Genomic DNA, 23,419 nt, shown 5'->3' with positions numbered 1-23,419 from the left:
AGGTGTTTCTGCACATACACTCTGCAGCACTGACACATTGTCCTTATCCACCATTCAGCTGACTTGAAACAGGCACGTGAGTTGATCTGTGTGTCATTTGTGTTCGCCATAGTGTGACTGATTCAGTCATATGGCAGTGATCGTGAGCTACGCTTAGTATGTCATGTTGCAAACTTGCTAACAGCAAACAGCTTATGGCTCTGGGTGGAACCTCTGCTTGTGAAACTGTGTGGGGTGCAGTGGTACATGAATTTGTCCTTATGGTTCACTGCATACAGTGAGAGAATATGCTGTAGCCAAGGTGTGAAGATTTATTAACATATAACAGATTGCTTGTGAATCATGTGTCGGGTATAGGGAGTAGGACCCTATGCATATGGAGGTAAAATTTAGGACCTGGTAAATATCTGTGATTGCAGAAACAGAAGCGGTCAGGCTTTAGGACCCAGCCAGTGTCAGCACAAGATAACAAATTAGTGATGTGAACAGCTGTGGTGCTGGTTTTGGCATCCTTAATGGATGAATGCTTGACTGCGGACAGATTATAACAGGTGTCTCTCACTCCCTGTAGGAAGAAATGAGGGTGGCGTAGACATGTGTTAATTTGTTAATAAATCTGAACATCTTGGCTACTGCATATGCTCTCTATGACTTCATCCACCCCAAACACTTTTTTTCTTTAAGATGACAGAAATTAAGATGATTTTTTCAGTTATTACCACAGTATTAAGATATTTGATGTTATCATTGTAGTATGTTTATAAAGGTACATTATTATACAGTTGCATTTTAAAGGATGTTAACTGACCTGGAAAATTGGTTCCATGATGATGCCCTGTTAAGAAATGGAGGACACATTAACCTGATTGTGAATCTAACTGTAACGCGGGGTGTACACCAGGCACACACGGCGTCAGAAAACGAGAGGGAGAGGCAGAACCAAGTGCCGTATAAAGCAGGCAGGAAATAAAGCCACACTGTAAAAAAAAAACAGTTTTTTTACAGGTTTTTCCCAATAAATTTTACAGTTTTTTCCTGTATTTTAAAATGACAGGGAAAGTGTATTACAATTACCAGAACAAACTGTTTATTTAAAAATGTCATGTGATTTAACAAGAAAAATCTGTATAAATTAAATACATTATAAATCTGTTTTTTTAACAATTCTTAGATAATAATTTTAACTAAACAAACTGTAAAAAGAAAGTAATATTGATTAATCTTAATGAGACAAAGTAATAGAATCTTCTGGAATTAATTTCAAGGAAATATTACAAGACAACATTGATGCATGTTTTAATTTAAGTTTTGACATGTTAAATATGTGATTTTCATGTTATAAAAGTGAGTAAAAAGTAAAATGTTCTTGACTGTGATTTATTTTTATAACATACATAAAGAGTTAAGGCGTTCCAGATCCATCTCATTTTCAATCCACTATTAAATATGCACTGTATCTGTATCACTGTATCTACACTGTAAACCCGGATTAGGTTTTAATAAATTATTTTAGTAATCATTAATTATTATTTCATGTTTCATAAAAAATATTGCCATTACTAAATAAAACTAGTTGTTATCATTATTGAGCTGAAATAGGCATTGCAATGATCTTGTTAAGTAAAGATAACTGAATATGTTAAGTTTATGATTGGTAGGGGTGGGGCCTGTTTGAATCGGACCACTGCACAGTGTGCATGAAGAGTTGTTCTGGTTGTGCATATTGTTTGAAGAACCTTTCGTTATCACCCCGCTGCAGCCCAAATGCATGAGTTTTGAAATCAGTGTTTCTTCAAATGAGTATTTGCAACGTCAGCTTTCAGTGCATGTAACTTATTTAGTTAACGCGTAATATATTCTTATCGGTTCATATAGTGCTAGAACATGTGTCTGGCATTCCTGTCCGATCATAGTTTAACTATAACCGTAGCGTTGAAATGTGTGTTCTGACGGTTCGGAGTTTATGGCTCATTTTAACTATTAATGTTATATATATTTTTATATTGAAGCGTCGGTCCAATGGGGGACGGCGCTACTTCCCATGAGTCTCTGCGACTCCGGTATCGTTATCTGTTAATGTGATGTCTATGCATGTGTTGATTAATTGTGTACTTGATTATGTGCATTACTTGGTTTAAGTCCCCCTTCATCAATTTATGTAGTTGTACTGTGTAAATTATTCTATGCCATGTTTGTGTAGTGTTGTCGTGTTATTGCCGTTCTCTCATGTTTTGTGTCTAAATTAAGTCTCTTCTGCGTGATCGTGGGGTCTGGCGTGATTATGTTGTTGAGGCAGTTTGAATTTAAAAAGCCTTGTGCTGCGGTGGATCTGTTTGCTACCTCTCCTTCCTACACCACACTGCAATATTGTTATAATTGAATGTGAACTAGAGTAAAGACCACATTCAATTTTAGGAATATTTCCTTTAAAATGACAGTGTTGCATGTTAAGTGTTATAATCACCGTTTTTTTACAGTTTATGTATGTTTTTAAATTTACAGTACTTATCTGTTTTTTTACATAAACTGTAAAAAAACGGTAAATTTCTGGAAACGGGGGCGCCAGAAAATTGCCGTTTTTTTACAGTTTATGTATGTTTTTAAATTTACAGTACTTATCTGTTTTTTTACAGTAATTTTCTGGCGCCCCCATTTCCAGAAAATTACCGTTTTTTTACACTTTTTTTTTTTTACAGTGCAGCAAAGCCAAACTGTGTGCACACAAAAACATGCACACAGGCAAACAAAAACGAAACTTAAAGGACGCGGAATAAACTCAACGCCTGAAAACAAAACTAAAAGGACGCGGAAAACTCGACGCGTAAAAATAAACAAAACCGTGAACACACGGGAGAGAAAATAACAAAGACAACGGAAAGAACGCGGAATAACTTCAACGTGTGACAAAGGAACTAAGGACGCCAGGGGAAGACTGGCAGCAAGCGAACGCCGCAACAAAACAAAACCCTTCCCAAAATATAAGAGTAACGGATAGGAAGAGAGATAGCTGGAGGAAAACTTGAGATGGGCCAGTAAGCGGCGCAGGAGATAGAAACTCGAATAAGTATAGGTAAGTGAGAGATTAAGGTGGCGAGACACCTTACAACAAAACGCAACACCAGAGAAACCAGAGAAGGGCTGACAGCGTACCGGCATGACCAAAACGAATCAGCAATGATCCGTCTCCACAAGCTTCCTTAAGAAGCCATGGCAACAGGTGAAACGGATCATTGCTGATTGCGCCGATTCAGTCTAGGACTGACTCGGGTGCCTCTTGTGGAGGTAGAAGGCATGGCATCCGAGCCAGCCCTGACACTAACCTCCACTAGCAATTTACAAAAATGTTTTAATAATTCATTGCTTGCCTTTTTTCAGGTGTATTTCTGGAAGCCGCCTTGCTTTAAATCAGTAGAGTGAGCAAAGAGAATCATAAGTCAAAAGTCTGACTATGCAAAAAAGATTCATTTTCCACAAGAAATAAAAAAAATAACTTACTTTCTTCTCCTTTTCTTATAAATAATGAATATAATTCCAGCAATGACACACAGAAGCAACATAGGTGCAATAACGCAAGGCCCTATGGTCTCCATTCCAAGCCCCTCATATCCTTAAAAAGAGTGTGCATACTTTCAATCCTCACTGCACAGCATTGTTTCAAACAACTCCTCAATAAGCCTGAAGCTTTTCACATTAGCTCCATACTCACTCTTCACACTCAGGTAGGTTTCACTTTGTTGTTTCTTTCCTCCCCAAAACAAAGCACTGCAAATCAGATTTTCTTGCTTTTCGTAACCTGTTGGGATGAACGTAATCGTGGAGGTTGTCTCCCATTGGCCCGACCTGACGTCCGTGTGGCTCACCACATCCCTGACAGTTGGGACATTCCATGTGATTGTAGGGGGGTGTGAGGAGCACGTGTGGATTACGGAGCAGCTTATTGTGAATCGTTTGCCTGGTTCCATCTCCTCAGGGAGGGACGATACCACAGGCTTGTTAGGAGATGCTGCATTCACAAAGAAACAGCCATTAAAACGCATTTCTCGATCAGATATTGTATCTGGTTCTTAATAGCAGTGGACATAATCAAATTATGTGCCACGATGAGATTTGATTATATATATTGAAATATATAAATATAAATAACATGACAAATTTTGCAAGAAAGTGAGTCAACTATGACGGTCGTCACCCTTCATGGAGAGAAAGACGCAGCTGTGGTTAAATGTGTACTTGTCGTTTCCTTTCTCAGCACGGAAGCAGAAGGGGCCATTATCGTGCGCTTGGACATTGTCTATCTGCAAAGTGCAGTTCTGCTCGTTGGGATCCCCCAGGAGCTGGGTGCGACCCTTAAAGTTGTCCACGATGTTGCTCTGGCCAGTGTGGAAAACAAACTCCCCCTTCCTGGTGACCCACAAGCTACGGAGGCGGGTAAGAGGCTCGTCACCAGTCTTGAATGTACATGGTATCACCACACATGAGCGCACCAAAGCACTGATTCTGGGCACCACATTCGCCTCCAATACGTGGACAGCTGAAATAGAAACAGTAAAATATAAGAATTGAAACTATAACAGCTTCTATCTATCTATCTATCTATCTATCTATCTATCTATCTATCAAACTGTACTTGAGTGGCATTAGGAATGGAAATAGGAAAAGCATACTGTCATTCTCAAATGGATCCACATCTTTGGGCACATACTCTGCAAATGAACAAAGACCACAGGTGAAATGATGGAACGGATGCACACATGGTGGGTAAGTAACTTTAGTCTTACAAAATTTGCTGTCACTCACTTAAAACCTGTAAAACAACCGAGGCTGTGATCCCTTCATCAGGATACTTTGCAGTACAGGTGAGTTTTTTACCATTATCCTCCATTGAGGGTAAAAATAATATATTAGAAGTTGTAGCCCAGCTCAGCCCAATGCTTTTTTTGGTCCCTGTAGTCTCTGGCATGTCTTCGTAGTTCCAGGAGATCTCTGGAGCCTGCGTCTTGCAAGAATGGTAAACAGTGCAGGTGAAGTTCTTTCCAAAACCTTCTGTGACGTCTGCTTCCTCTGGAACAATGGTTATGTCTTTATGGATACCTGAAATGGTAGTTGAATTTGTATCAGAATTCCTAGCGACAAAATGCTAATTTTATGCTAAACAAAAATCCAGATATAACTCAGATATCGCTTATAGATATTGCTTAAAGATGCTTGGTAATCATTGTATTGAGGATGATATTACAGTGATGTTTGGTTATGCTATATAGCAATTTGGGGGAGTTTTATAGGATATTTTGGGGTGTCAATTTGTGAGTTAATGTAAGTGTGACGCTAGAAGGAGGAGGCACGACGAACGTCGAACGGTGCAACATAAAATGTTTTTTGTGACCATAAACACGTTAAGCTCAGTGCAGAGGGCAAGCACAACAAGACACTCTCACACAGGCATGAAACTTTAGACAAGGACAAGCACAACACATTGCGCGAACGCACATTAAATAGGTGATTAACGCATACCCTCGAGATCTCAAGACAAGGCACAGGTGAGACTACGAACACGCTCACAGACGACCCACACCCACGGAACTACAAACATGGACATAACTGCACGCAGACAACATAGCAACACGCCCACAGGGAAGGGTCCGGAGCTGTCACCGTGACAGAGCCCGCCACCAGGGGCTCGCTACTCCCGGAGCATCCGGCGCAGCTGGAAAGCCCCGAACCTACACCGACGGGCAGGTCCGGAGCTCCCCGAGAGCAGGTCACGAGCCTCCGAGAGCCGTCTCCCCCGATGGCAGGAACCGCCGCGAACAGCTCTAAAACACCCTCCCTGGGAAGACAGGGGAAAATGCATTGAACACGGGCACGTTCACAATCACACATACTGGGACATTGAACACGAATGGCACAAGAGGGAAAAGGGGATTTGGGAAAAACATGGAGACAGACAAACACCGGGAGCCACAAAATCGCTCTGGCTGCTTGCCAAAAGCAAACGCAGCAGGCGAGACAGGTGGTGGAGTCCTTCCGGTCTTCAGGACGGAACTCTGAGCGCGCGTTGCGCTGATTGGAGCTCCCGCTGGCCGTGCTCCCGGTGGCTTCCCTCGGGGAGCTTCGGCCAACCTTCTGGGCGCTACTGGAGTCCTGGCGCTGGCTGGTATCCGCGGCGTCTCCACGGGCGCTCTGAACCCCCACCTCGGGCCGCTGGCTACACCAGGACCCCTATGTGCTCCCGGGGATACCGTCGCTTCGCCCCTCGACGTCCCCATCTCCTCCTCACTCTCTGAGACGCCCCAACCCAGTGACATGGGTTCCTCCATGGTCGGGCAGCGGGAACAGTCCATACTGCTCCCTTCCGAGGGGGCCAGAGGAACGTCCTTCGCGGACTGCATGGTGTCCTCAGAGCACTCAGCGTCAATAACCTCCTCTTCACTCTCGCCGTTGTGCTCGGAGGGGAGCAAGTGAATGGATGGAGTGGGGCTGACATTCTCTTCTTCCTCATCGTAATACTCGGATGGTGCCAAGTATATGGATGGGGGAGGGCTGACTTCCTCTTCCTCCCCGTAATACTCGGTAGGAGCCGAGTAGATGGATGGAGAGGGACTAACGTCCTCCTCTTCCTCCCCATAATACTCGGTGGGGGACGAGTATATGAACAGAGGGGGACTGACCTCTTCCTCTTCCTCCTCCTCCTCACCGGAGTGCTCGGTGGGTGCCGAGTGGACCGATAGCGTGGGGCTGCCCTCTTCCCCCTCAGACGTTTTGGGAGCTACCGACACGGAGGGAAAGCTGCTGGTTTCTTCCTCGCTCTCCTCATCCGAGCACCCGGAAGGGGGGAGACTCTCCTCTTCTCCGGAGTCTTCACTCCCAAATTTGAATTTGGGGGGGCGGGGGTGAGGGGCCTACCCCCACCACTATGGGCTCACTGGACTCCTCTTCGGGGAATGCCAGGGTCGAAGTGCAGCGCCTCTCGCTCCATACCCTCTCAGCAGCCAGCCGGAAGCACTCTGCCTCCGACTCGGTTTCAGCTGCCTGAGCCTGACGCAGAAGGCTCGCACACACTGGGTCCTGCTGCATCCTCTCACCTGGGTCTTGTACGTCGCGGCGACGCGCAGGGGAAGAGGCGTGATGGCGCTTGGCCTTCTTCTTACCCTTCTTGCGTGCTGACGTGTACCCTGGCATCTTGCGGCTCGTCTTTTTGTGACGCTCAAAGGGTGTCGAACGGTGCAACATAAAATGTTTATTATGACCATAAACACGATAAGCTCCGTGCGGAGGGCAAGCACAACAAGACACTCTCACACAGGCACGAAATTTTAGACAAAGACGAGCACAAGACATTGTGCGAATGCACATTAAATAGGTGATTAACGCATACCCTCGTGATCTCGAGACAAAGCACAGGTAAGACTACGAACACGCTCACAGACGACCCACACCCATGGAACTACAAACATGGACATAACTGCACGCAGACGACATAGCGACACGCCCACAGGGAAGGGTTCGGAGCTGTCACCATGACAGTAAGATGATGTATAGTTATTAGAAAAAACTGAAAGGGGTCTGAAAACTGTTTAGCTAACCAAACAAAGCAGTTTTGATCGTCAAACAAACTACTCATTATCATATTTCATAATATAATATTTCACTTCTTGGTTTAATGCTTACACTGAGGATTGAGATTTATTTGAGCTTCTGATATCTGTCCGCCTAGGAACGTGGCTTTACATGTAACAACGTGATCTTCCATTGTGTAAAATGTGTGATGCCTGGTCAGTTCCCAGACACCATTCTGCATTGGAGTGTGCACAGTTATGTCATTTGGTAATGCTTCTCCCAGGGACAGAACTGGTGGACTGGATGGACAGGTGTGGTATACACTGCAGGACACTGTAATTTGCTCTCCCACCCTGGGTATGCCGGTGATGCTCAATTTCGGTTTATCTGGTTGTCCTGTCAAAATTCAGACATGTGTAGTAAGTGTAAATGCATTGCAAAATAAACAATGTTTTGTGATTCTTTTTATTAGTTACATTACCTGTTACTTGAAGTTCAAAAGAATTGTCATAGTTTTCCTTGTGGAAGGTGTCAGCTGGTTTTGCATCCATCCATGGATATAGCCTATCTCCATTATGATCCATCACAAGTGATGTAATCTCCAGACTGCAGTTTCGGTCACTTGGCAATCCATACAGTCTTGTTCTCCCCCAGTACTTACCAACAACATTCTCACCATGCTGTGAGAACACTAAAGGATACCCTGTACTGGAGTCCAGATACCATTTCACCATGACATTAGAGGGCAGTTTGGTTTTGAAGTCAAAGCTGCAAGGAATGACCATGCAAGAACCTCGGAGACCTTTCATCTTACTTGGCATGGAATAAGTCCAGTCCAAATTAGACATTCCTCCTTTATTAAGGGAGAAAGGATTTAATGGCAAAAACTAAATAACATAAAACTAAATAACAAGTACTATTTTCAACTTTCCACAAATGATTAATGATGATTTACTAAACATGACATGGGCCAGACATGAATGAGCATGATAATGCTCATTTATGTATTTCTGAGGGCCAAATAAATACTAAATAGTGCGTTATTGTATATAAAGTGGGCATAAAATAATATTAATCAACGATATTGTTGATAATAATTATTTTATGCCCACTATAAAATTATATTTTGGGAGATTCCTTTCTGTAGGTTATATTTGACTGTAACGTGTGATCCCTCCCCTTCACGTCAATCATGGCCCTGTTGGTTTTGTTTTCTTTTCCATGTGCACTTTTACGTAGTTTCCACGCCTATGTTCAACCCCTTGTTTTGTGTCATTAGTTTCACCTGTAAGTGATTAAGGGTTATCTGGTTTTGTATTTAGATGCCCGCTTTTGTTTCTTGAGTGGCTGGTGATTGTTTCTATGTATGTGCGTCTCGGCAGAGTTTCATGTTCAAGTCTTGTTTGTTATTAGGTCAAGGATATTACGTTAAATCCTGGTGGTGTTCCTTGGTCATTCCAGAGTGTTACTTTCAGTCTGTGTGCATAAGTGTTATGTTGTGCTTTTCCTTGTGATTCGTGTTTTAGTTCTCTGGTGTTTTCCTTCTTTGTCCCAGTTCATTTGTGGAAATGTAATACCGTCTCGAAGTCAAGTCCTTTGGTTAGTCGTGTGTGTTTTCGTAGTTGTACGTCGTAGGATCTACGTTGTTATCTGTCGTAGTGTTTTGTTTTGAAGTCATTCCGGAGTGTCATACTTGGTTTTGTTTAGTTGGTTTCATTTAACTGAAGGTAGAAGTGTATTTAGTGTTTAGTAGTTTCTTATCTAGTGAGTTTGAGTTGTGTCTTTGTTTTTTGTATATCTCTAGATTTGATCGGTTGTAATTGATGTGTTGTTGTTTTTGTTCATTCTTTATTCATTATGCCCCGTCGTGCTCGTAAGTCTAAGTCTGATCTGTCAATTGGTTGTTTGTCTCCTTCGAGAGCACATGCATATTAAATGGTTTCTCTCCGCAATTGTGTCCACCCCCTGCTCCCTCTGAGTTAGAGTCGTTACATAGACAGCACTAGGCAGGTTGTCAATTTTTCCAGTTTGTTGTCGTAAATCGGTTACGTGATTGGTTTAGCGCGGTGTCTTGTGACGTCAAAATCGTCATTCAGCATGAGGAAAATAGTTCTTCAGAAAACATCTCGGTTTAAACAAAGTACTGGATTCTGTGACGCGAAACTTTTTTGGTAAGTGCAATATAACATGTAGTACGGAGAGCGCGGAGCAGATCAGAATGAAAACGGGGTTCACCTTACGGCCCAATACTTACTTTTCACTTTGAAATCAACAGAATCCACCTTCTCTCCCTCCACAGACTGAGCAGTGCATATCAGTCTCTTTCCATGGTCGTCCTTTGATGCTTTAAACCGTATTGTAGAAACAGTTTCCCAGGTGTTAGAGGACGCCCGTGTTTCAGCAGAATGTGGCATATTCTGGTAGTTCCAGGTGATGCTTGGCTTCTGTTTGTGGCATGCGTGGTGCACAGAACAACGAAAGATCTTCTCAACACCTTCCATGGTCTCATCTTCTCTTGGAGTTATTTTTGGACTATCAAAATCACCTAAGAAAATAGTGAAACATTATTTAACTGAAATGAATAGCATGTTTTTTGGAAAACAGAAATTACAATATAATCCCAACTGGTTTATCTAGCCAGCTTCATTAAAGCATAAAAATACACTCAATCTGAATTTCTGCATATAATTGAGGCTATGAAGGCCTACACCTTCGGTGCTATACTCACACGATGGGCTAAGACTGACTTCAGCCTTAGAGGTCTGTCCACCTGGGTAACTAACAATGCAGGAAACAGTCTTATCATCCTCCTGAATGTTCCATGTTATTTCTTTCATTGTCTTCCATTTTCCCTCACTTAAAGGCATGTGCACAAGGTGTTCAGTCCCACGGGAGATACTGATTTGTAGTGTTGGGGGAGTAGGAGGACAGGCGTGTAGCACACTGCAGGACAACGTGATCTGCTCTCCAACCTTGGGAATCCCAATAATGTCTAACTGCGGTTTCTCTATAACATCTGTTAAAAGGAATCATCATTTTTTACTGAACACTGAGAGGCCAAACTTGAGTTGAAAGACTGTTAGTGTGTGCTTGTTAAAACTAGGGTGACCAAACGTCCGTATTTCCCGGAACATGTCCGTATTTCCCGGAACATGTCCGTATTTTATGTTGGGCGTCCCTGGTTTTTTTTTTTTATGAGGAAATGTCCTGGTTTTTAAATTACTTTAATCGGGCCATTAATTCTACAGGCACTAGGACCCTGAGCACGGCGCTGCATGACACGGAATCCCTGAGCCTCATCAGTTGAGCCTCATCGTACTCAACTGGCGGACCGCGGTCCGGATCCGAGAGAGACGGGAGAATTAAATTTAAAGTGGAGTGTTATGTTCGCCCCCCGCTCAACAACTTACGTTCGCTACCCCCCGCTCAACAACTTGCACACAAAGTGTCCTGGTTTTCCCAAATAAAAATATGGTCACCATAGTTAAAACACTGCAAATGATTTATCGTTACATTAGATATCATAGACTGCTTTAATGTTAAGGATCAGACAATTTTAAAATTACTGCAAGATTCTCTGAAATGACCACCAATATCAGAAGTGGTGAGTAGAGATAATTTCAGTATATGGAAACCAATTATGTAAAAAAAATTTTTTGATGGTTTTTTTTGAAAAAAATTTGCATGATGGTTATATTTTGAAGGGAGTAGCTGCTGAGTATTACAAAGGGATTAAAACTGCTGATAGCAATATATATATATATATATATGTCACATTGTGGGGGGGGGGGGGGGGGCTCTGCCAGTTGCCCCCGTTTACAGCGGCGGCTGTCCTGTTTTGGTCACGTGATGTTCGTCCCTCTGGTGGGCGGAACCCGTGATCCGTTTCACCTGAGGGTCGTTTGTTCGTCTATATATGTCTTGTCTTTGTACCAGTTGACTGCTGGTTATTATTTCCTTAATCTGGATCTATGTCACTAACTCCTCCTTTGTGCAAGGAGGAACAGGAAGGGGCCAGAGCCCTGCAAAATGACCTCCAGCAGGCCACTAATATCCATGTTTCTGCACAAACTGTCGGAAACAGACTCTGTGAGGGTGGTATGAGGGCCCCACATCCAAAAGTGGGGCTTGTGCTTATAGCCCAATGCCGTGCAAGGTGATTGGCATTTGCCAGAGAACACCAAGATTGGCAGAAACGCCTTTGGTGCCCTGTGAGCACATGGCAGAGTCTGTAGACGACGTGGAGAATGTTCTGTTGCCTGCAACATCCTCCAGCATGACCGGTTTTGTAGTGGGTCAGTAATGGAGTGGGGAGGCATTTCTTTGCTGCACAGACCTCCATGTGCTAGCCCAGTGGTTCCCAAACTTTTTCTGCCGTGCCCCCCTTTAGAAGATGAGAATATTTTTGCGGGACACTGGGACAGGGAAACTAAACAAGACACAGGTGGGAACACTGAGGACAGGGGCGTGACAGACAGAAGGGAACTATGTGTCACGTTGAGGACCCCGGCCCCTCCCTTTTGGGCGTGTGTATACGTGGTCCACGTGCTTTGTCTGCGTCTATGGATATCCGTGGTTATGGCATGTCGTGTGAATAATCAGTATCACCTGTGACTCGTCTCGTAATCACGTGGGGCTAATGTGGTTTGTCTATTTAATGTGCGCTCGCGATGACGCTTCTACCATATACTACGGTGAAGGGGTGCAGGGAAACTATCCCCCCTCGGATTACGATGACGCTTCGACCGTATACTACGGTGAAGGGGAGCAGGAGAACTATCCCCCATCGGATTACGATGATGCTTTGACCGTATACTACGGTGAAGGGGAGCAGGAGAACTATCCCCCGTCCGTGTGCTCGGGAGTGTCCGAGCTCACGGACAGCGACCTCTACACGGAGGAGGAGGGCTCCTGCACGGAGAAAGACGAGGAGAGCCTTCCCTCCTCCGTGGGAACTGTGAAGGGGCGAGGGATTCCCGGCGAGAACGTGTCCTCCAGACCCTCCAGGGCTAGCTCAATGAACTATTCCCGGGGAGAGAGCCCGGTAGAGTCCATGGAGGGGATCCTGGAGGATGAAGAGGAGCCTATGGAGACAGAGGAAGGAGCTCCGGGCACGTCTGCCCGCCGCGCTGCACCGGGCACGTCTGCCCGCCGCCCTGCACCGGGCACGTCCTCCAGCCGCCCTGCACCCGGTGGAGGGTTCGCAGCGAAGGCAGGAGGGGGGCCGCCTAACGCAGCACCAGCAGCTCCGGATCTCTCTCCCCTACTTGCTCTCCTCCTGGCACGCAGCCTGGCACCTGTTACGTGTTTGTATGTCCCAGTGTTTGTGAGTCTTCCCGTGTGTATTCCAAACCCATTCTTCCCATTTGTTCCTCTATGTGTTAATGTTCCTGTGTGTATGTTTGTGAATGTCCTGTTTAACTTGTCTAACGTTTTTTCCCCGGTCTTCCCAGGGAGGGTGTGCTAGGCGATTCGTGACGGACGCTTCGCCAAGGGCAGTCACCTCCCAGACGCAGGACTGAGCGCGTCGGATCCGCCCATCGTCGTGGGTTCGGGGCACTCGGTCCTGTTGGCACCCCGGGACGGGTAGTGCCCTTGGAGGGGGCGTCTGTCACGTTGAGGACCCCGGCCCCTCTCTTTTGGACGTGTGTATACGTGGTCCACGTGCTTTGTCTGCGTCTATGGATATCCGTGGTTATGGCATGTCGTGTGAATAATCAGTATCACCTGTGACTCGTCTCGTAATCACGTGGGGCTAATGTGGTTTGTCTATTTAATGTGCGCTCGCGCAGTGTCCTGTTGTCGTTGTCTATAGTTGACACGTCTGTGTGTGTTACATGTTTTACGTGCACTATATTGCGCAATCAGTGTCCAAATTAAAAGTGACGTTTGTTGCAAACGAGGATTCGTGTCTCATCCTTCCCTGCTATGCCGCGCATCACACTATGGCAACGGGGAAACAAGGCGGGACAAGGGAGGAGGGCGGAGTTGGGCGTGACAGTATGATTCCAAATCCAGACATTCATGGGATAATAATATTAATTTACATTGATCATTTTTATGTTATTTTGTTCTCAATGCATTCCACTATGTAATAAATAAAGATTTTCAACTGGAATATTTTATTACTTGATATCTAGGATGTATTATTTTAGTGTTCCCTTTATTGTTTTGAGCGATAGATAGATGGATGGATACATGGATACATCTATCCATCCATCCATCTAGATAGATAGATTATATGCAGTAAAAAGTTTGAGTGTTACCTCCCACTTCAAGGGTAATGGTTACATCCTCATACTTTTCTCTGTGGTATGTATCAATGGACTCTGGATCCATCCAGGGATACAGTCGCTCCCGATCATGTTGCTTTTCGAGAGGCTGGATCTTCAGGCTGCAGTTCCCCTCATTAGGAGACCCAATCAAACTTGTCTTGCCTTGAAAACTGTCAATTATTTTCTGTTTTGATTCATCATACACGAAGGGGTACTCTGAACTGGAAAACTTGTACCACCTCACTTTGACATTGCCGGGCTGGGATGTTTTGAAGTTGAAACTACAAGGTATGATCACACAGGAACCTGGGAGGCCTCTGATAGCTTTGGGCACAGAGAAGGTCCAGTCCCGGGAAAACATAGAGCCTTCAAAGAACATTGCACATAAATGCTCATAATGTCTCTAGTCCACGATGTACAAACCACATTAAACAACAGTTATCAAACTTAATGATAAAGTTCACAGATGATTTAAAAAAGGTATAACAAATGTGTTACTCACGTTTTACTTGTACAGTAATGCTGGCAGTTTGAACATCTCCTTTAAACTCTGCTGTGCAGGTAATGACTTTACCTTGGTCACTAGCCTTAGCTGTAAACTTTAATATGGATCTGGCCTCATCTTTTACACCTTTAGCAAAAGTTGTGATGCCAGGGTTCCCTCCACCATTCCATGTGATGTAAGGCCGGTTTTCAGAGCACATGTACAATACAGTGCACAGGATCTCTTTCTCCACACCCTCCAGAAACTCTGGGTTTGCAGTAGGAGTAATTTGAGGTTGATAAATAGCACCTGTGATAGTGACAGCAACACTCACTTATAATACGATACAGATATACATCTATGTCACTCTAAAAGCAAATGTCATAAGAGACAGAAAATACACATATCATAAATGGTATAGTAATGGTCACCACCTTTTCACACACAACACAATGATTTGCTTTTGAAAGTTCAGAAATGTAATGTCTCACTTACACTTTGCATGATGTGTTTTAGTTGCTGATGCAGAGAGCCACCCCGGGTGTCTGACTGCACAACGAACTGTCTGGATTACAGACCGAACAACTCCTTTGCGTATTAATGTGGTTTTCCATCTGCCGTCATTAAGGTAAATTGTCTGTATCTGGTCACTTGCTCCCTCAATGTTTTGCGCAGTGCTCAGGCTCAGAGTGGGAGGCTGGTATGGGCAGGAGTGGTATGTGGAGCACTGCACAGTGATGCTCTCCCCCACTGTGTGACCTCCAACAATCTGAATGATGGGTTGTTCTGCTGATGCTGCAAAATGAACAATTGTTAATCACAATGGAATTAAAATGTGACACATTGGGTGCAGGAGAGTTTCCACTTAGCCTAGAAACACTATGCTTCAGAAAACATGTTTAACGCCTTTGCCATGATTATTTTAACAATCGTCCACCGTAGAGGGCTGAGAGGAAAGATCACTTACTTTTGATGGATATTTTAGACGTAACATCGTAGAACCTTTCCCCAACATTTTCTGGATCTATCCAAGCATATACTGTTCTTCCATGGTGGGTTAGGCTGAGATCCGTAATCAGCAGACTGCAGTCTCTCATCCAGTCCCCTCCTATGGGGTACCCTCTTTGTGACCTTTTAAATAAGCTGGTTTTTCCTCTAAACTCGTCCATCACATCCCCAGTGTACCAGTCATCATACACTATAGGATACTTCAGTTTGTGATATTCATACCACACAATCCGATCAGGATTTGGAACACTATATGATGGACTGAATGAACATGGAATCACCAGGCAGGAACCTGAAAAACCCTGAACACTGTTGGGCATTTGGATCCACCAACTCCATGTAGCACTAAACAGGAATCCTGTGTGACCATAAAAGTCTAATTAGTGATATAAGGTAATTTATTTATTTACCCTAGGGAAACAATCACAAGCAGTTCATAATACTCTATGTAAAGAAAGGACTGTACTCTTGTAAATACTGTAATACTTCAACATGCCAAAATGCTATCCAGGTTTATACAGGGATTTGATTTTTTTAAAGGTTTTTTTTGTGGGAAATGTGATTCTAATGTTTTTGTTCATTGCTAAGTAAAATAGGCTAAGGATTCTGTAAAGTTTTAATTCATATTACAGATCTTCTTAAACCAGATCAATTTGACAAAAGAATGGAGTTAAATTAGTTTCAAGTAAACAGAACTTTTATATTTGCATAGCTTTCTGTGTTTGCTGCATTATAGGCAAATCCCACTGCATAACACAGTAAGAAAGAAATCACACTACCATAAACGATGATAGAAAGAGTCAGAATCCTTGCCATCTTCTCAGACTAAATGAAGGCAAACAAAAAGACAGAGATGTTCAAAAGTCGCAAAATACAGGAAATGGAAAATATGCTACCTGCAATCAGGGCTGGACTGGGACAAAAAATCGGCCCTGGAATTTTTGGTTTAGACCGGCCCCTCATAATTGGCAGAGCACAACTGACTTGTAATTTATGTATGTGGGCTACGACATGGAAAAATAAATAAATAAATAAAATTACTGTTTAAAGTCATTGGATTCAATCTTAGCATTATTATATCACAATCACTTTTATGATTTTATTGAAAACATCTCTAATATATATTTTCTGAATTTCTCTGATATAACAGCTCAATTCTAATTCTTCAGGTTAAAGGTGCTCCCTCCTTTAAACAGCAGTAACATGTATTTGTATCCGGCAACTATGAGCGATTGCTTCTGACTGGAGTCTAAGCCCCGCCCCAAATTCAGGCGAGCGTTCCTATTGGACAGTGATTAGATTTCATTCTGGCACGAATACAGCTTCGCAGTATACAATTAGGCCGTAAGGTAGTGATGGGCAAATGAAGCCTCTTGAAGCAATGAAGCTTTCCAACCCTTTGCTTTGCAAAAAGGTTCATTACTCGAGGCTTCATTCATCACTCACTAGTGACATCTGCTGGTGAAACTGTAACAGCCTCGTCATTCAGTTGGATCATACTTTCAAAAATTTGTAAATGCAATATTGTCACAAAGTTTCCATCAAACTCATGTTTAGTAACAGGAGAATCAATTAAATCATACTTAATTGTCATGTTTTAATTATTAAAATGATTTGTAGCCAATCTAATCCTTGACCATTAGTGGTTGTGTTGGGTTTTCTTGTATGTCATGAACGTATTTGACAATGAAGATATGTTGTACTTTACTATATTGGGAATTGAGTGGTTGTTGAGGCAGACTGAATATTTTGAGTTAGAAACTGATTAAAAAAAAAACAAAATGTGTTTTAAATAATTGCTTCTTGGGGGTTCTAGATCTGGTTTGGTAGTCATGGCCTGGTGGTTAGGGAAGGGAAGTGGTTATGGAACTGGTCTTGTAACCGGAGGGTCGTGGGTTCGATTCCCAGACCTGAGGCCATGACTGAGGCGCCCCTTAACCCTCAATTGTTCACTTATATAAAAATGAGATAAAATGTAAGTCGCTCTGGATAAGGGCGTCTGCCAAATGTAAAATGTTTTTAACATTACAAATAAGGTTTGCCTCTTCCAATGGTTTTTAGTCTGTTTTTGATGTGTGAATCTGATGTACATCCTGATCAAACAAAAAGAATTTAGAACGTTCCAGATTTTAAATTTAACCACCTTCTACAACACGAAGCAACAGGGTTCATAGCGCTTTTATTTTGAAAAACGATACGCAAAATGAAGCAATGACGTGGCCGATGTAATGCGAGGCCTCGTTCGTTGCTGATCACGTGATTTTGCTCAATCTAACACAAGCTCCGAAGCGGGGCTTCATCGGACACGCCCCTTTTTACTCGGTACACGCTTCGAAGCGTAGCGTCAGATGTCCCATCACTAGTAAACACAAGCAGACGTCGTTGTAGCAGCGCGTTGATCCAGCGGTACCGAAGAAGAGGAAATCTCGTCCGAAAGTGTTCAAAAAAAGAAATCTTCGAAACATAAGATTTGTTACATGCATATATCGTCTGTTAAACATGAGGAAATACAGAATTTCACCAGCACAAGGTGGAATACTTTTCGAAATAGTCTTCGGCAGTGGCTAGAGTTGCGGGGCGAGTGCAGAGACGTAGCAGAAAGTTTCAAACACTCTTGAACTGGATTTGAAGAAATTCCCGATGACGCGGGTTTACGTCCCACACGGTACCGGAGGATTATTGACCAGCGAGAGATCGGAAGAACTAAACGGCGTCTCGTGCGAGGGGAGATGACCAACAGGACCCCCAAACTACTGGGACTACTCCGACCAGGAAACTTCGTTACAGATCAAGCCTCTCCATCTCGAGCTCTGGCCCCGTTCTTCCTGACATCTGCATAATTTGCAAGAAAGGCTGCAAATTTGTCGTCGCGGGTGGCAGACGCCATAAAGAAGCTTTGACAAAAACACAGACTTTAACTGCAGGTAAGACTGTGTATCACCCTCTCCCCCCACCACACAGTAGGTAGTCTATGCAAATGCATCCCATCCCCCAACACACACACACACACACACAGATGTTGGGAGAAGTTGAATGACTATGTAGCCTACACTGCTACACAATCCTTGTATTTGTCTAATTCTAATATCAATGTATGTCTGAATTGCCATAATGTGATGTGTGTGGGTGTGAAATTACTTTCCAATACATAACATCCCTATGCCTATAATACCCGCCCCCCCATTGTTTTGAGATCTTTGATATAGAATGAAGCACACTTTGACTTTAATGGGGTACTGGGTATGTTTGTATAAATGTCATATCATGCCTGATGTTAATATGCCACTGAATACCTGTTTAGAATTGTGGCTCCTCAGCCTGATGCCCTATCTGGTCAACACACTGCTTTACAGCAGCAGGCCCATCCCCCGGTCCATTCCCCCACCCCCGCACTGCCCCTCTCACACTTGAACACTTGGGACCGTCCCTGTGTGTTGCTGGCTGTGCTGTACATCTGTGTGCACAAGAAATCCTTTTTTTGGGTGCAACACCTAGCACCATTTTTACAACACCACACCACCAGGAAAAATGAAGTCTTCATTTTTTTGCCTGCCTATTTATTCATCCTTTGTTCTTTTCTTTTGTATAAGGCAAGTTGCAGGAAGCTGCTGAGGTGAAGGATGACCAGAGCATCCTCATGGAAACCTTCAAGTGACATGATGACAAGAAATCCAGCCCCTCATTCTGTTCTACATGTCACACACTGTGTGTGTGTGTGTGTGTGTGTGTGTGTGTGTGAGAGAGAGAGAGAGAGATTTTACCTCTATTCTATTTGTGTCATTGTCATTCCTTTTATTATGGTTATGTATATACGTATATAAGTTTATGCCAGTTGATGTGTATACCCTCATTGTTTTGATAGTTTTTTATGTGTTGTTAGTGAATAAATGAATACCTGAAGGGTCCTTATTGATAATTATTGATAAATAAAATTATTTCCATTTATTTATAAAAATGACAACATGAAAGGGTAACCTAATCATCCACTTGCACAATAGTTGTTTGTTCTATAAATAAAACACTGCTTGGAATTCATTTAGCCCCTGTTACAAACACATGGATGGCTATCAATAATTATTGGAATTATTTCCATTAATTGATCAACTGACAACATGAAAGGTCACTTGCATAATTGTAATTTGTGCTGTAAATAAAGCAATATTTAGTATTAATTTGGCCCAATTCAGAAATACATGAATGAGGATTATGATAATGCTCATTCATGTATTTCTGAGGGCCAAATAAATACTAAATAGTGCGTTATTGTATATAAAGTGGGCATAAAATAATATTAATCAACGATATTGTTGATAATAATTATTTTATGCCCACTATAAAATTATATTTTGGGAGATTTCTTTCTGTAGATTATATTTGACAGCACTAGGCAGGTTGTCATTTTTTCCCGTTTGTTGTCGTAAATCGGTTACGTGATTGGTTTAGCGCGGTCACGCGATGTCTTTTGACGTCAAAATCGTCATTCAGCGTGAGGAAAATAGTTCTTCAGAAAACGTCTCGGTTCAAACAAAGTACAGGATTCTGTGACGCGAAACTTTTTTGGTAAGTGCAATATAACCTGATCGTTTTATCAGCTAACGGGCATGTAGTTCGGAGATCGCGGAGCGGATCAGAACGAAAACGGGGTTCACCTTACGGCCTAAATGACGTTCAGTCGATTGCATTTCAAGGTGGCTTCTGGCAGGAATTCAGCGTTTCTTTCTTTAAATACAAATCCACACACACTGGAGCTTTTACTTTTCATTGTGGCATGTTTTCATCACATCAGTGTTTAAATCAATCTCGTGATCATTACATTTAAAGGAGACATTTATGTCAGAAATACCGTACGGTGAAAAGCAATACCTCGGTGCCGTGATTACATTTCGAGCTGTATTATATTCAATTCTGGCACAAATTCAGCGTTTTGGTTTTGAATGGTAATTCTTGTGTATTGTTTTTCAATAAAGAGATAAAGTGCATTGAAACGTAATGTAATAGTGCTTTTGCATTTCATTGTGGCACGTATTCTGCATGTTTGTATGGAAAAGCAATGCATTTTGTGGATTGCATTTCCATTTTAGCCTAGTAGCGATTACATTTCGAATTGGCACGGAATCTTTTCCATAGAGGACTGTCGGCCTACGCCAGATTACCAGTCCAGCCCTGCCTGCAATGCTGATAGAGTTAATGGGAAAATAAGTAAATCAAAAGTCAGTTGCAAAAAATATAATACAATATCTTCAGCATATCTACATGTGATGAAGTGACAAGATGTTGTTCTGTTAATTGGGATAGGAAATTCCGTGTAACGATTGGGTGCTTTATATAAGCGTATTGAGTATTCGAGCAAGAGAGACATGTACACGCTGAATCTGTAGTGCGAGCTCTGTGGTGAATATTTCTGTACGGTGGCAAACAATTGGTTGGGAAACCCTGAGACTGCAGCAGTGTTGTGGATATTGGGTAAGATATCTTAAGATCTTAAAGTGAGTTACAAGTGTAGAAGTAGAGAAGTGCCCGTGTGATGAATTACAGGAGAGGTGAACGCCTTGATAGTGAGTCCACTCATGCAGAAGGGAAGTGTTTGTTTAACCTAAGTGAACGAATTGTGTATAGTGATATAGTGATAATGTGTTCAAACGGGATTGTATGGATTGTTTTATTTTAAGCATGATTTTAATGAGAAGTGGATTAATGTCTGTTTCGTTGTGCGGTGGAGTGGAGTCTGTTATTACTATCTTCGTTTTTTGTTGAGGTATAGCAGGTTTCATTTCAGCTTTTTGAGGGTGGGGTGCAGGTGGTCTGGTGAAGATGCCTTCTGATGCCCTCTACAGAGGGGGGGGGGACAACAACGACACGACACTCTGCATCTTGAATTCTTACTCTAAATCATCTCAGTTCATGTTCATGAAATCAATGTATATATATAGCATGAAGCATTAACATAGCATGAAGCTTCATTCCATATATTCAGACTTCATTCCACATTCTCAGGTTTCATTCCATATATTCAGACTTCTATATAGTCATTATATATATATATATATATATATATATATATATATATATATATATATATATATAGCAGTCATTCTATATATATATATATATATATATATATATATATATATATATATATATATATATATATATATATATATATATAAGATTTAATTTACAGAACAGGTAAAGATTGTGTTCATAAGTGTGACGTTTGTACTAAGACTACTCTTACTGCATAGCAAGGTTAACATACAAATTCTAAATGTACTTGTGTAATGACATTATAGGCTGCTAATTTAATTGATTTTTAGATCAGATTTTCCTCTAGTTCTTTGAGCAAAAGATTCATGTTGATTTTATCATTTGGAGGTGCAAAATATGTACATACTATACTATATTACATACTGTCTATATTAAGTATTAAGTATAATATAGACAGTCTATCCTGTCTTACTGTCTATGCTTAATAATAGTGCTAAAGTTTATTTTTAATAAAGGACCAAGTCTTCAAAAATCTTCAAACCTTTGAAAATGAAATGCAATTAAGCACTATAATCATTTTAGCAAAATTGCTCATAAAAAAGTGTAGTTTCTTACCTTTCCTGCTCCAAACATTAGCAACACACAACAAATGTTGTGGTTTTGTGGTATCCACAAATGCTCTACTTAAATTGGAATTGAAGATCATATGATTTTATAAAGAGGAAATGTGAAATATGCAAATTATTCTCTGACTCAGATGGTGCCATGATTTGTTCCTGAATAAATGCCATGGTGCAGAGCAGTTAGCCAGGGGTTTTCCTACCTTCCGCCAAGGGTGCATGGTACCTCTGTCACTTCAACTTCATACTAGCCAAATCCTAAACTCACTGGGAGAGCAGAAGTTACTGGAAAACCTTCTAATATTTTATATTGAGAGTGAGCATCATGTCTACACATCAAGTCCCTGCCAGCAATCCCACCTCTGGCCACCAGGTGTCCACCTCTCAAGAATACAAGTATGGGCTCCATGGCTACTGTCTCTCGTATCGTTTGTACTTAATACCATCAGTTAGTCTGTTTTAAACTCACTAAACCAAATGATACAAATATGGTCTATATTCTCTTACTTTTCTGTTTTGGAAAATCAGAAAATAGACATACTCGTCAGGGACAGAATAATAAATGCATATTGTTCACTGTAATTACTTACAATACCATTTACAATTATAACAAAAATTTAAGTTATAATTTTCTGTGAAAAATGACATGCCAACTGTCTTATTTCATATTTAATAGTAACAGCAGATCATGTTCAAGATTAATGTTGCACTGCTGGATTTTAAATGTCACAGCCCCTGTTGGTCTCCTCCACCCACTTTGACACAGTTGGATACATTTCTGTCCACCAAATTTACAAAACTTGTGATAAATGTGCGTCTGCCTTACACACATTAGGAAAATGAGGGATTAGGTGGCTTTAATGCCCCAGTGCAGCCATGACATTTGGAGCCTGTTGAGTTGTAGCTTCTATTTCTATTTCTAACATTTGAGATAATGGTTCATACTGTCAGGCATTATTTTGGTTCTACAGGTCATACTTATTTCTGGCGCTTTGTTAGCTCAGTGCTTCAGTTCCTGCATGGGGTTGATTTGGCAGGTTCATGAAAACCAGAGTGTGATCTAATTGACACTGCTACTTGTATGAGAGACATTCTGTACCATGCAGAGGTGGCAATCATGAGCTGAGACGTCTTTCTCTTTCTGCTGCTGCGATCATGTTCCAGATAATTATCATTTACATATGCTCAGTCACCATGAATGCTGCTGTAACAATGACAGGAATATGCTGATGCATGTGGAAATGCACACTGTACTGACTAAATGGCTAATCCAAAGACATAAAGATTGATAACCATACAACAAAATACCATACACCAGGAGAGATCCAGAGAAATGTAGTAAGAAACAAACTGGGTTGAACAAAGTAGGCAATCCAAAATACAATGCTCAGTATGCAACAAAGATTAAGTATGCAATACCTCACAAGGGAGAAACAGGAAAGCACAGTTCAAAAAGTATGAACAGATGACAGTCAGATTATTCACCTGAA

General features: G+C 42.0%; 1 protein-coding gene and 1 long non-coding RNA gene across 2 annotated transcripts in view; both read right to left on the bottom strand.

Annotated features, from left to right (window-relative positions):
• The window catches only part of LOC143478366 (uncharacterized), an 89,753-nt gene extending 67,735 nt beyond the window's left edge, over positions 1–22,018 (bottom strand). Inside the window, exons 1-12 of the mRNA XM_076977322.1 lie at positions 21,925–22,018; positions 16,104–16,149; positions 15,284–15,682; positions 14,812–15,111; positions 14,335–14,625; positions 13,824–14,198; positions 10,286–10,573; positions 9,812–10,102; positions 8,039–8,410; positions 7,669–7,953; positions 4,798–5,091; positions 4,665–4,703 (exon numbers count right to left, since the gene is read on the bottom strand). Of these exons, the coding sequence (XP_076833437.1) occupies positions 4,665–4,703; positions 4,798–5,091; positions 7,669–7,953; positions 8,039–8,410; positions 9,812–10,102; positions 10,286–10,573; positions 13,824–14,198; positions 14,335–14,625; positions 14,812–15,111; positions 15,284–15,682; positions 16,104–16,149; positions 21,925–21,942 (2,998 nt within the window). The 5' untranslated portion in view covers positions 21,943–22,018. The remainder of the gene's footprint in view (positions 1–4,664; positions 4,704–4,797; positions 5,092–7,668; positions 7,954–8,038; positions 8,411–9,811; positions 10,103–10,285; positions 10,574–13,823; positions 14,199–14,334; positions 14,626–14,811; positions 15,112–15,283; positions 15,683–16,103; positions 16,150–21,924) is intronic.
• LOC143478204 (uncharacterized) lies at positions 3,311–3,965 on the bottom strand. The gene is made up of 3 exons (XR_013121708.1): positions 3,707–3,965; positions 3,496–3,607; positions 3,311–3,398 (listed from the first exon to the last, which is right to left on the bottom strand). It is a non-coding gene; the product is annotated as an uncharacterized LOC143478204 (long non-coding RNA).
• Positions 22,019–23,419: the final 1,401 nt, after the last annotated feature.

The sequence above is a fragment of the Brachyhypopomus gauderio genome, chromosome 16 (genome assembly GCF_052324685.1).
Source record: "Brachyhypopomus gauderio isolate BG-103 chromosome 16, BGAUD_0.2, whole genome shotgun sequence".
In the NCBI taxonomy this organism is placed as follows: domain Eukaryota; kingdom Metazoa; phylum Chordata; class Actinopteri; order Gymnotiformes; family Hypopomidae; genus Brachyhypopomus; species Brachyhypopomus gauderio.
The sequence above is the reverse complement of the archived record's forward strand: the minus strand, read 5'-3'. Positions and strand labels throughout refer to the sequence as shown.